The 14,173-nt window shown below is 39.6% G+C and overlaps 1 protein-coding gene across 2 annotated transcripts in view; it reads right to left on the bottom strand.

Annotated features, from left to right (window-relative positions):
• The window catches only part of LOC126188310 (glutamyl-tRNA(Gln) amidotransferase subunit A, mitochondrial), a 175,454-nt gene that overhangs the window by 10,892 nt on the left and 150,389 nt on the right, over positions 1-14,173 (bottom strand). Inside the window, exon 9 of one of the 2 annotated variants that reach the window (XR_007537850.1) lies at positions 4,116-4,350. Coding sequence is in view for 1 of the 2 variants with exons in the window: in XM_049929904.1 (XP_049785861.1) it covers positions 4,193-4,350 (158 nt within the window). In the remaining variant the exon portion in view is untranslated. Of the gene's footprint in view, positions 1-3,988; positions 4,351-14,173 lie in introns of those variants that run through there. The other variant, XM_049929904.1, reaches the window with a different exon arrangement.

Here is a 14,173-nt window from a genome sequence, read left to right as displayed (position 1 = left end):
CAGATTGTACATCAGAAAATTCTTCTGTTGGAATAGAATTTAAATCATCTGGTGGTTCAGGAACTGACAAATCTTCACCATGCCCTACTGGTCGGATGGTGAAGGGAAGGTTAGGGTAGCTTATTACCTTCCTTGTTTTTCGAATTATGACCAGTAATATCAACACTGCAAAAGTAGCAATCATCGGAATGATTTCTTGGCTCTCTCCATATAATAGGAACAGCAAATCTAAAGGCTTTTTTGTCCTTTTTGGACCATTTTCTCAGATCTTCAACACACACATAACACACCTTATGTGGCACCCAAGATTTATCTTTATCACCAAATTTAGATCCAAGGTATGATAGATACCCCTTTTCACAAAGTCTGTAATGTTTCTTTGGGGTTTTTTAATCACAAATTCACCACAAATGTAACAATAACTGTCAGAAGAGTTTTTATAACCACGATTAGACATTCTACTGAGAACTGTAAAGGAAACGGGGAAGTGTGGTTAAGTTGACAGTAAACAAAACGCCATCCGTTAACACAAAAACAGAATCGACCTTTTTTTTTGCCAGTAAATGTTTTTTAACAGTGCTACCAATGTCATCTACATTCATTACACCTCCTTTCTAAATTATGTTAACTATTTAAAAGCTATTAAATTCTTTAAAAAAGTCACTTAATTTAATAAATCTAACTGTACAATGTGAAGAAATGGTGGGTGATAAGAGTTTTTCAAGTATCATATTTGGATTTCCTGCCCTAAAAAACTTAAGAATAAGGTATTTTCAGCAAAAATGTTTTTACATCGTTGGCTTGTGTTAAAATTTGTATGAAAATTGTAGTATAAAACTTGGATGGTGCTCAGAAGTACAGCAACTACATTGACTCCAGTGGTGGTCATGTGACCAAGTTCACAAGCAAGCATGCTCAGCAGGGCATGTGGTCGTTGGTCGCTGGTCCTTTTTTTGGTGGGTTGTTGTTTGGGTGGCATGTGCCGCGAATTCAACAAATTTCAGACTGTGACTTTGTGAACTTAGAGATATGGGTAACAAGAGGACTTGTGTAGATTTTCAGACTTTCGATATTGATATGATTTAATTAGTTCAATGATACTGCGCTATAAATAATTGCTATTTTAGTGAATATTATTACTAAGAAATTGGGAGTGCTGTTAAAACTATCTGTTAGTATGTATGATGCCACCATTCCAAAATGTAAATAAAGCTGCTATAATTCAGTGGACATTTTATCCATTTGCTAACTTGTCTCTCTACCTACAAAAGGTAACATAAATTCTGCACACTGTGGAACAATATGGGTTTTAGAGCATCAGTGTGTAGCCAACACCTTTTGATGGAGCCATGTGATCTGTTAACGGCTGCACATTGCTCTTACTCACTGGAATGTGCTACACGGAAACTTTACTAGCAAACAGCACGTACCCGCAAGTAATGTTGTAGTGCTATCATCCCCTTCCAATTCACGCCATGTTTGTTGTGTGCTGCAGCTCACCTGCTTTGGCACCCATGCATCAGGTGCTGCCCCTTCCTCCAGCATTCCTGTTCTGCACACCTATTATCTCCCTTGAGCCATTAGCTACCCAACTCTAGCCCCTTCTTTTACTTCTCACCTTTTTCTCCCTCTACCCACCCACACAGAACAACTGCATCCCAGTCCACCTCCCGAACTGCAAGCCCAGCACTGTGTGTTCAGCAGGTACAATGAAATCAAGCTCAGCACTGTGTGTTCAGCAGGCACAATTAAGTGTGTGTGTGTGTGTGTGTGTGTGTGTACTCTAGCTCATCCAAGGATTTCATCTGAAAGCTGGCAAAGTTTTCATTCTTTTTTGTGTATGCCTCTAGCGGTCTCCTTCACTCCTAAATATTTACATTCTGCCAGAACCCTCCTTGCCATATGTCAACATTATGTGCATGATAGGATTCGAACTCCCCAATATCTTGATGGGGATGTGCATTATCTTTGATCATTGGTGTCCCTTTCATTTCTCGTTTGTGTACATGAAGTACTCAATTGCATCACTTATGTGTTTATATTTGTATGTGCCTTTCCTGGAGCTGTACAGATTGTGCAAGTGAAAAACCGTTGATGTGACACTACCTTTACTTACAGACTGTGTACACCAATTCATTTTATTTTATTTTATAGACTGAATGAATGATTGTTCAAACAAATTTCGGGCTTGCAGCCGATTGTCGTTCAATACTTCGCACGATATTTCAACTGGGCACCTGCCAGTCATCTTCAGGTGAGCCGTCGCAGACTGGCGATAACGTCCTCCGCTCCACAATATATAGCGTACTGTAACTATTCTGCGCATGCGTCGAAAACTTGATAGTTGAACCAACACTGCCCGCCGGCAGCGCCCTCGCTGGTGGAATAGCAGAACTGTCGCCCTCTGCGTTGCTGTTTGCCACGGCCGTCGACGCACTCTGTCGTCTTCGATTTGAGCAAATCGTGGAGATGATGGGATTCCATGCACTGTCCAGCTGGTAGCCGCTGTCACGGTTTAACAGATTTTCCGCCAGTCGTATTTCTACGGATTCTTTAATAATGGAGTCCCAGAAAGACGTTGCTGTGGACAAAATCATTGTTTTCTCATACTCCATTAAATGTCCAGTAGAAATACAATGTTCAGCAATAGCGGACTTGCTTGGCTGCAAAAGGCGGGTGTAATGTTGATGTTCAGTGCAGCGTTCTTTCACGGTGCGTGTGGTTTGACCTATGTAAGCCATACCACATTGGCACGGTATCTTGTAAATTCCGGCCTTTCGTAGTAACAGATTGTCCTTAACTGATCCCACAAGGTCCGCAATCTTCGATGGTGGGCGGAAAACCACTTTTACCTGAAATTTTCGGAGGACTCTTGCTATTTTAAACGAAGTGTTGCCAGCGAAAGGAAGAAAAGCTAAAGATTGTTCCGGCATGTTCTCCTCTTTATTCACTTCCTGCTTCTTAGTTTTAACTGTTAGTACCCTGTTAATCTGCCGGATGGAATACCCATTTTCACTGAATACTGTCTTTAGATGGGCGAGTTCTTGAGATAAGCTATCTAGATCTGAGACAGTATGAGCTCTATGAACAAGTGTTTTAAGCAAACTCATGGTCTGCGATGGATGATGGCAACTCGATGCTTGCAGGTACAAATCAGTATGAGTGGGTTTCCGGTAAACTGAATGCCCTAGAGAACCATCATTCTTCCTTCGAACCAGGACATCCAAGAAAGGTAAACAACCATCTTTCTCTATTTCCATGGTGAACAGGATGTTGCTATGAATGGAGTTGAGGTGATGTAGAAACTCCATTAATTTATCTTCTCCATGAGGCCACACTATGAAAGTGTCATCCACATACCGCCAAAAAAAACTGTTGGCTTCAGGGCAGCTGATTCAAGCGCTCTCTCTTCAAAATCCTCCATAAAAAGGTTGGCGACCAAAGGAGACAGGGGGCTACCCATGGCGACACCGTCAGTCTGTTCAAAATATTCTTGATTAAACATAAAATAAGTTGAGGAAAGTGCGTGCCTGAACAAAGCAGTGATATCAACAGGAAACATGTTACCAATCAGTGTCAAAGAATCTGCAAGAGGAACTTTTGTAAAAAGTGAGACCACATCAAAACTTACTAGAAGGTCTACACTGCTAAGACGAAGAGCCCCCAGTCTATTGATAAAATCAGCTGAGTTTCGTATGTGATGTGAGCACTTGCCTACGAAAGGTCTCAGTAAGGAAGCGAGATGTTTAGCTAAATCATATGTAGGAGCTCCAATGTTGCTCACTATTGGATGCAGAGTAAGACCCTCTTTATGAATCTTTGGAAGGCCATACAGTCTTGGAGGTACACAACCATGTGGTTTTAACCTCTTGATGGTCTCTTGCGGTAAGGAGGAGGAATTTAATAGTGCTGAAGTTTTTCGTTGCACACGTCCTGCAGGATCGTAATCAATCCCTCTATTATATTCATACTTTAAGGAGAGACTACAAATTTTTAATATCTTTATTTATATTTTATCTTTATCACTTTGTACAATTACTGCAGAAATTTTTTTAAAAGTGTTTTTGCTGTTTGAAAGGTGGTTCAGCCTACATTTAAACACTGATTTTACTGACCTGTCTCATATCCATTATGGATAAAGTAAAAATCAAAGAAGAGTTGTGCAGAATCTTTTTGTAACACTGCATTTGTTTCACATGGCTAGTTCAGCTGCAGGAAATTTTAAACTTTCTTCAATCCATTTGGCAGTGCGAAACAACTTATGTTCTTTGAACCTGGGTGCCATTAACTGCAAACTGAGTGGTAGACCATTTTTGGATAGCTTCACTGGAACACTGATGGCAGGTAAACCTGAAACAGCAGAGGGAAGTAAGTTTGTTTCTTGATACTCATCACACAGTCCACGTTCATTACTTAAATTACATTGCGAAGGACAGATACAGTGAGATACTGAATGTGCTTATCGCATGAGACTTCTCTGTTACTTGACAGTACTGCCTCTATAGTGGTTACATACAAATGGTAACTCTGATTTATTTTTTTTGCCTGCTGTGTATGAGATTTGGCCTGTGACAGCATTTTAGAGTATATATAATGAGGTGTTGATCAAAAACCATCATTAGCTCTGCCCACTTATGAGCCTGACAATCTGGAGTGCAGATTCTGCATTGTTAATCTACATCTACACCCATAATTCACAAACCATTGCGGGCTTTAAAAAAAAAAACTGTGCATCCTCCGACTCAGAGTTGTGATATTAAAAGTTTTGGCTGGTTTCATTGTCTAGGAGGCTGAGATACGTAGCTGCCGCATTACAGGCCAAATACTGCAGAGTCTACAGAATACGATAAGAATACACACATGAATCGAATGGTCGAAGGTTTCTATCACTAGGCAATTGCGAATTATGAATGTAACATATAAATTTATAAAGGAGGAAAGATTGCAATTAAATAAAATCTGCAGGTACTATCTTAACGATTTTAAATGCCGAGTACGATAGTAGAAGTATTTTTGAGAATGCAGTATATTTCTCAAAACACTTATTGGTGTCGATGGTCCAGCAATTACATAAAATATAAATTGAATAACAGGGAAACAATAGATTTCTACTTCACGTAATTAGTTATACAACAACATAGCTCGCGAGATATTCACTTCTGAATGCATACTACGACTTCACTGCAGACACCGCAGAAATCACACAAGAGCACAGGTCAGCATTCTGAAATATTTCTATCCTCCGCAACCATGTGCAAACTGCTCCACTGTCCAAGTTTCTCTGCCGACTCCACGTCCGTCGCGCCATTGAGTCCAGCACTTCCCGTGTCCTGCCCAGTCGTGTCCATCACTCCCACCCTGCAAGAACTTTGGTAGTCACCTTCCTTAGTAACGATCGCTGTGATTGGCTAGAGCGCTTCCTCCACATCTCCAAGCTAACGTACACTCACAAACATAAAACACTTTCGAAATACTGGATTTGCATTTAAATAACTTTAAAGTAAATAAATATTCCTACGGCTGGACCATAAACACGCTCTAATACACCTTATTAAATACATAAACAAATTAAATAAACATATATCAAAGGAACAGTAGCAAAAGGTAGACCAGTAGCCTAATGTCTCTGTGCTTTCTAAAACACACTAAATATTTAACCAATTTCTTCATTAATAGTATATATTGAATATAATCAAAGACATAGACGAAGAAGTATATTTATAAGCATGCTGCTACCGTTTTTTCGTGTAACTGTGGAGTACTTATGGCCTGACGTGATCGATAGTAATCAGCCACTTTGACCTCCAATAACTCATGTACTATTTAAATTACATGCCTGTAATTCACACAAATTTAGGTTTACACTAATAGCTTTCTAAAGACATGGTGATTGACAAAACCAGATGAAGTGTTTGTATTTTGGAAATTCATTGCTGGGTTTTACTTGTGTAATTTACCATCAGATACTAAACTTTAAACTAATAAAGATATTGAAAATCTGATTACACCATCAGAATCGCCATGCAAATAATAGTAATGTACTTGTTTCTTTTTTAGGTATCATGATCAATCTGGTTACTATTAATTTCTATACGAACTGTGAAATGTCTGCTATTAAGGTTTCACGAAGTCCACCATCTTTGGCACTCCCGGCATAGACATCTCCTTCATCGTCACAAAACACCATCCTCGGCACAGCGGAATTCCCAGCCACATGGCTGGACCATGCGCTGGGGTTACCCTCTTGTCCGGCTAACATTTTGCACCACGTGGTCCCAGCTATTGGGCGGCATCATGCAGTTGCTAACGAGCTGCGGCTTTGACAAGCGTCCTGAGTGGCCGCCTCAACTTCAAACATAGAATATTTCCAGGGCGCCACAGCTTGCCCATTACCTCACACCACTGAGAAGTACCTGACAAAGGATATATTTCACAGATACTCATTATTGTTCCATCCTGTTCAGTTCACATATGAAGGGTAGGAAAATGATTGTTTAAATGTCTACACTCAGTGTAATCGTGTATTCATGGTCTTGATGGGTGCTTGTCATTAGCCATTTTTCAGATATGAAGTAGAGGATGCTATATTTTATAAATAATAAATGGTAGTGTTTTATCACTTTAATCGTATGTAACGAAACAAGATGTTTCAAGAGAATCTGATCTCATTGTCAGGCTGTCAAAAGTGAAGACAAATGGCTAACACATTGGACTATGACACCTCATCTTACTTTAAGATTGTCCCTTTCTGTCCTTAACCATCCTATCACACCCCACAACCATGCACCACTTTGTGTGCTCATTAGCTGCTGCAACACGAGTGTCCAGCTGGCATTTCTTCTAGTGCCCAGGTGCAGTTACGAACTGCAACATCTGAGGTATTACCATATGCACAGCTAACAGCAAAAGTATCAACTGGACACACTTGATGCAGGGAGTTGATAAGGACACGGCTTGGTGTGCGATTGTCAAGTGTGATGGGACAGTTAGGAAAAAATGGACAGTCCTAAATTAAGATGAGGATCCGTAGTCCAATGTGTTTTTTATGTTATTTCATGAAATCCGCAAATGTGTGGCTGGAGTTTAAGTGATTTAGCTATATGTGACTAGCGTTGACAACCTGATGAGAGCAGTGTGTCTCAAAACTTATTGTTGACTTGTCTTAACTATTCCTAAAATAATTGAATGTTCCCGATCATTATTAGTTCTTTGGGAGCAATACATAGGAAGCTGAAGTATATTTTTAGATTATTCAATGTATAGTTCTTTACACGTTGTGAAGAGGCAAAACAGAATAGTTGAGGCATGTTTTAATGCACCTGCCATTTAGGTTTTTCAACATTTGCGGAATACTCATCTGCGAGTTGTACGAGCCTGTGACCATTCCCGCTGTCCTCCATTCAATGTTTCTTGTTAGTCCTACTTGGTATCAGCCAGACACATTTGGGCCAGTAGCATGTGTGTTTTGTATGGCCACTGCCTTTCACTTTTCTTGTTCTTCCTCTTTTCTTGTAGGACACCACACAGAAAAAAAAAAAAAAAAAAAAAAAAAAAAAAAAAAAAAAAAAAAAAAAAAAAAAAAAAAAAAAAAGTATACACTGGGACCAAGTGAATCATCTGACATTCACTTCACAACAACGTCTAAGAATGATAATTGCTCATTCATCTCTCAAATTTTCCAACAATAAGCAAAAAATTTTGTGTACACCCAATTTTTATCTCGGTCAATGTGAAATGCAAGCTATCCTTATGGCATCATAATATTTGAGGACTAAAAGTAAAATTAACTGACGAATTAGAATGATCAAAGTCATTTGAAAATCTGCCTCTCTGAACATCATGCGACTACTGGCATGGATATGTTAAGTATTATGGGTATATAGGTTAGTATCTCACGTTTGTACAGCACAAATGGTGAAACAAGTAGCCATATTCCTCAGGAATGGTCATAAATTTAAAAACACAGAAATTCAAAAATTTTGCCTAGAGCAGTATATGGAAGTATGTGCAACAGAGGTAGAATTTCACAACAAATCCTTTATAATAGACAGTATGTACTGAGCACCTGCAGGCTGAAGGTAAATCAAAGAAATAGTGGTTGCTGGTGATTTTAATGTAGATTTTCCTACAAACTCTTCCAGTAAGAATTTATCACAGTCAGTAACACTAACAGTCAACTTAAATCCAACTGTAAACTTCCCAACTAGGTTAGATAATGACTCAGAAACAGCCAGTCATAATATCTTTATAAAACAGTCAAATGAACAAAATTAAATTGCAAAAGATAGGTCAATAGTATCTTAGACCATGACATAGAGTTCCTTTTGTTAAATGTTAATACTGAAAAGATATAAAATCCACTAAATCTGAAATCAAGAGGATTGTCAGTATGCCAAAAACTGATTATTTTAGGATATGTATACAGTGATCATGGCATGAATGAAAAATACAACTTTTTATTAATACAGTCCTTATCTTATATGAATACTGTTTTCCCCACAAACTAACCCAAACTAGACCAAAGTCTACAATAAAGCCATGGATTACTCAAGAAAAAAGGTGTGCTGTAACACAAAAAGGAAACTGCCCGTCAGCCAGAAACAGCACTGATTTTGAAGTAAAAGCTGATTATAAGACATAGTGCAAATTATTAAAGGTAATAATGTGGACACCAAAGCAGATGCATCATAAGAAAAAGATTTTCACATAAAATAACAAAATAAAGACAATATGGGATATAGTGAACGAGGAGACTGGCAGAACCAGACACAAATAGGAGCAGATAACACTAAGAGTAAATGATACACTTGAATGGTGTTGCAAAACCTTTTAATAAGCCAAAAACTTTCAATGATCATTTCGTAACTGTTACTGAAAAGACAGGGTTGTTAGGTTCAGTAGATGCTGCCATGTAATATCTCTCACCAGTTGTCAGAAGTAGGTTCAGTAATATAAATATGTTGATTATAATAACAATATTAAGAAAAGGATAGTTGCTACTCATCATATAGTGGAGATGCTGATTACAAATAGGCACAACAAAAAGACTGTCAAACAAAGGTTTTGGCCAGACAGGCCTTCGGCAGAATTCAGACTTCAGTTTGGCCTTGGTAGCCAGACAATGTGGTCATGTGTACGTTTGTCTTGTCTAATTCTGATGAAGGCCTGTTTGCCGAAAGCTTTGTTGTGCTTATCTGTAACTCAGCGTTTCCTCTATATGGTGAGTAGCAACTACTTTATTTTATGGACTCTAATAAGCACTTTTTTCTTCGAAAACTTGCCTTCAAAATTCAGATGCATCTTATACTCAAAATGAGTACAAAAATGTCCAGTTTTTTTATTTAAAATTCCCACCAGTCTTAAAAAATGGCCACATATTCAATACCATGGTAAATGTACCCCTATATGACAACAATTGATTCAACTGGCAGCAGTAGTGCACCCATGCAATGAACATGAGTTGCAGGGATTCAAAAGCTTGCCAACACTGTCTCTCTCCTGCCCTGCTATCACAAATGCAAAACACCCTCTGGCCTATTGTGCATCACTGTAGTCTGAACTTGAATTGAAAGTTATTTGTGCTATAAGTAAAAGTACAATATTTTTGTTAACAGCTAGTTATGTAATGGAAAAAAAATAAAAGATATTCATATGATGCAGGCTGTAAATTGAAAGTAGTAGCATACGCAGAACAACATGGAAACAGAAGAGCTGAGCGGCATTTCAACCCTCCACCAATAGAAAAAAAGCCATTCATGATTTGTGGGCTAGTCAAGAACTGAAAAAAATGAGGCTGAATAAATGTGCAAATAGTGGACTGAATGCAAAATGGCTAAAATTAGAATATCAGATATTGAAATGCATTCAAGGACACCCTCAAAATGGCATTGGAATTACTGCAAAAATGATTCAAATACACCCTCATAAGCTAGTGCTACAATGGAACTTAACAGCATTTAAGGGTGGAGCTGGTTCGTGCTAGAGGTTTATGAAGCGTCATGAGGTTAGAATGTGAACCAAAACCAAAATATCTCAGAAAATGGAGAGAAAATATTATCTTTCCATCACTTTATTATTCAACATCAAAAGAAAACCAGAGCGGAACTAAGCCTAACAGCAAATATAAGTGAAACTCCTCTGACATTTGATAAGCCGAGTAACAGAACTGTTGCCACGAAAACTGTAACTATAAAAACAAGTGGACATGAAAAAAACACGCAACATTGTTATCCTTTCATGTTGTGCTACTGTTGTGTTACGGTATTAAATCCAATGATCATTTTCAAGTGCAAAACAATGCCAAAACCTTCTGAAATACCACCAGGTGGTGTTCTTCACATACATGACAAGGGTTGGAAGGTATGAAATTATGGATTAACAGAGTATGGGAGGGAGGGAATGTGCTTTATTGAAGAGAGATCTCTTCTTGTGCTAGATCAGTTTAGTTGTCATTTGAAAAATTCTGTGAAAGAGAAATTGAGAAAGAAAAATAAGAACTTTTTGTTATTCTAGGAGGACTTACTCCATAACTGCAACCTCTTGATGTCTCGATAAACAAACCCTTTAATGTGTATATGAGAGAGGAATGGAACAAATGGATGATGGACAAAACCCAACATGAATTCATGCCAAAGGAAGCTTTAAAATGATCTACAGTCAAACACGTGTGTCAGTGGACAAAACAGTCATGGTCTAGAGTGAGAGAAGACATTACTGTTAAATCTTTCAAGAAGTGCCGCATAAGTAATTCTCTTGATGACTATGAGGACCATCATATATATGAAGAGTCCAATGAAGACGAGGAAGAAGAAGAAGAAGAAGAAGAAGAAGAAGAAGAAAGTTTAGACAACAATTTTCAGGGATTTTAAAGGTCAGTTCAGTTTTGTAAACAAGTTTTTTTTTTTTTTTTTTAATCTGACTTTGCAACCTAATAATAAAAATGGAAATTTTTTTTAACTGCTTGAAAATTATAGTGCGTAAGATAAGGTACCCTTTTCATAATATTGTCATTATTCCATCCTGGATATGTCCACTATAAATTCTTTAAAACCAAAAATTCTAGTGATCATGATAAAATTTTAACCAAGTTAATGAAATAGTGTGCTTCTGAGTTTAGTAACATATTAAGATGTCTGTGTAGACAGCCATTCACCCAGTGAGGAATTTGTCCTGAATGGATGAAAATGATGAAATTATGCCTTTGTTTAAGAAAGTAGATACAGAAATACTGCTAAATTACCATCCAATTTCACTTTTGCCAACATTCTGAAAAATATCAGAAAAGGCAATATATGTACAACAGTCTTCTTAACCAACTGACAACAAATTATATATTGTCAAAGTTGCAGTTCAGATTTCTAAAAGGTTCTGGTATAGAGAAGGTTATCTACACATACAGAATGGACTTAATTAATTAGACAATAAATTACAGGCTACTGGTACAGTTTGTGATCCATCAGAGGCACCTTACTATGTAAATCACCTTATACTTTTAAGTCAATTACAATATTACAGTGTAGCAAGTTAGGAAAGAAACTTTTATTAAGCTATCAGGCATCATCTAACTGGGATTTATTTACATATTTTGTATCCCACTAGTTTCCATATTACCACCCTTACTTTGTATCGATGACCCTTAATTTGCCACATCACCAGATGTCAGGCTTATTTTGTATGCAGGTGATATAAACATCACAACAAGTAGCAAATCAAGTGTAATCTTAGGAAGATCGGGTATGGAATTTACATGGACATGAATAAATGGTTCCTAGCAAATTCTATGAAAAGGGAAGTTGCTACTCACTATATATATATAGTTATAATGGAAGGAAACATTCCACGTAGGAAAAATATACCTAAAAACAAAGATGATGTGACTTACCAAATGAAAGTGCTGGCAGGTCGACAGACACATATATACATATACACCTAAAAACAAAGATGATGTGACTTACCAAATGAAAGTGCTGGCAGGTCGATTGACACACAAACTAACACAAACATACACACAAAATTCAAGCTTTCGCAACAAACTGTTGCCTCATCAGGAAAGAGGGAAGGAGAGGGAAAGACGAAAGGATGTGGGTTTTAAGTGAGAGGGTAAGGAGTCATTCCAGTCCCGGGAGTGGAAAGACTTACCTTAGGGGGAAAAAAGGACGGGTATACACTCGCGCACACACACACATATCCATCCACACATATACAGACACAAGCAGACACATTTAAAGACAAAGAGTTTGGGCAGAGATGACAGTCGAGGCAGAAGTGCAGAGGCAAAGATGTTGTTGAATGACAGGTGAGGTATGAGTGGCGGCAATTTGAAATTAGCGGAGATTGAGGCCTGGTGGATAACGGGAGGAGAGGATATATTGAAGAGCAAGTTCCCATCTCCGGAGTTCGTATAGGTTGGTGTTAGTAGGAAGTATCCAGATAACCCGGACGGTGTAACACTGCGCCAAGATGTGCTGGCCGTGCACCAAGGCATGTTTAGCCACAGGGTGATCCTCATTACCAACAAACACTGTCTGCCTGTGTCCATTCATGCGAATGGACAGTTTGTTGCTGGTCATTCCCACATAGAATGCATCACAGTGTAGGCAGGTCAGTTGGTAGATCACGTGGGTGCTTTCACACGTGGCTCTGCCTTTGATTGTGTACACCTTCCGGGTTACAGGACTGGAGTAGGTGGTGGTGGGAGGGTGCATGGGACAGGTTTTACACCGGGAGCGGTTACAAGGGTAGGAGCCAGAAGGTAGGGAAGGTGGTTTGGGGATTTCATAGGGATGAACTAACAGGTTACGAAGGTTAGGTGGACGGCGGAAAGACACTCTTGGTGGAGTGGGGAGGATTTCATGAAGAATGGATCTCATTTCAGGGCAGGATTTGAGGAAGTCGTATCCCTGCTGGAGAGCCACATTCAGAATCTGATCCAGTCCCGGAAAGTATCCTGTCACAAGTGGGGCACTTTTGTGGTTCTTCTGTGGGAGGTTCTGGGTTTGAGAGGATGAGGAAGTGGCTCTGGTTATTTGCTTCTGTACCAGGTCGGGAGGGTAGTTGCGGGATGCAAAAGCTGTTGTCAGGTTGTTGGTGTAATGCTTCAGAGATTCCGGACTGGTGCAGATTCGTTTGCCACAAAGACCTAGGCTGTAGGGAAGGGACCGTTTGATGTGGAATGGGTGATAGCTGTCGTAATGGAGGTACTGTTGCTTGTTGGTGGGTTTGATGTGGACGGACGTGTGAAGCTGGCCATTGGACAGGTGAAGGTCAACATCAAGGAAAGTAGTATGGGATTTGGAGTAGGACCAGGTGAATCTGATGGAACCAAAGGAGTTGAGGTTGGAGAGGAAATTCTGGAGTTCTTCTTCACTGTGAGTCCAGATCATGAAGATGTCATCAATAAATCTGTACCAAACTTTGGGTTGGCAGGCCTGTGTAACCAAGAAGGCTTCCTCTAAGCGACCCATGAATAGGTTGACGTACGAGAGGGCCATCCTGGTGCCCATGGCTGTTCCCTTTAATTGTTGGTATGTCTGGTTTTCAAAAGTGAAGAAGTTGTGGGTCAGGATGAAGCTGGCTAAGGTAATGAGGAAAGAGGTTTTAGGTAGGGTGGCAGGTGATCGGCGTGAAAGGAAGCGCTCCATCGCAGCGAGGCCCTGGACGTGCGGGATATTTGTGTATAAGGAAGTGGCATCAATGCTTACAAGGATGGTTTCTGGGGGTAACGGATTGGGTAAGGATTCCAGGCGTTCGAGAAAGTGGTTGGTGTCTTTGATGAAGGATGGGAGGATCTACGTAGGCAGAGATACGTTCTGTGGGGGCTTGGTAATCAGCTACAATGGGGCGACCGGGATGATTGGGTTTGTGAATTTTAGGAAGAAGGTAGAAGGTAGGGATGCGGGGTGTCGGTGGGGTCAGGAGGTTGATGGAGTCAGGTGAATGGTTTTGTAGGAAGCCTAAGGTTCTGAGGATTCCTTGAAGCTCTGCCTGGACATCAGGAATGGGATTACCTTGGCAAACTTTGTATGTGGTGTTGTCTGAAAGCTGACGCAGTCCCTCAGCCACATACTCCCGACGATCAAGTACCACGGTCGTGGAACCCTTGTCCGCCGGAAGAATGACGATGGACCGGTCAGCCTTCAGATCACGGATAGCCTGGGCTTCAGCAGTGGTGATG

This window comes from Schistocerca cancellata, chromosome 5 (assembly GCF_023864275.1).
Source record: "Schistocerca cancellata isolate TAMUIC-IGC-003103 chromosome 5, iqSchCanc2.1, whole genome shotgun sequence".
Classification (NCBI taxonomy): Eukaryota; Metazoa; Arthropoda; class Insecta; order Orthoptera; family Acrididae; genus Schistocerca; species Schistocerca cancellata.
Note: the sequence above shows the minus strand (reverse complement) of the source record. Positions and strands in the feature narration are given on the sequence as shown.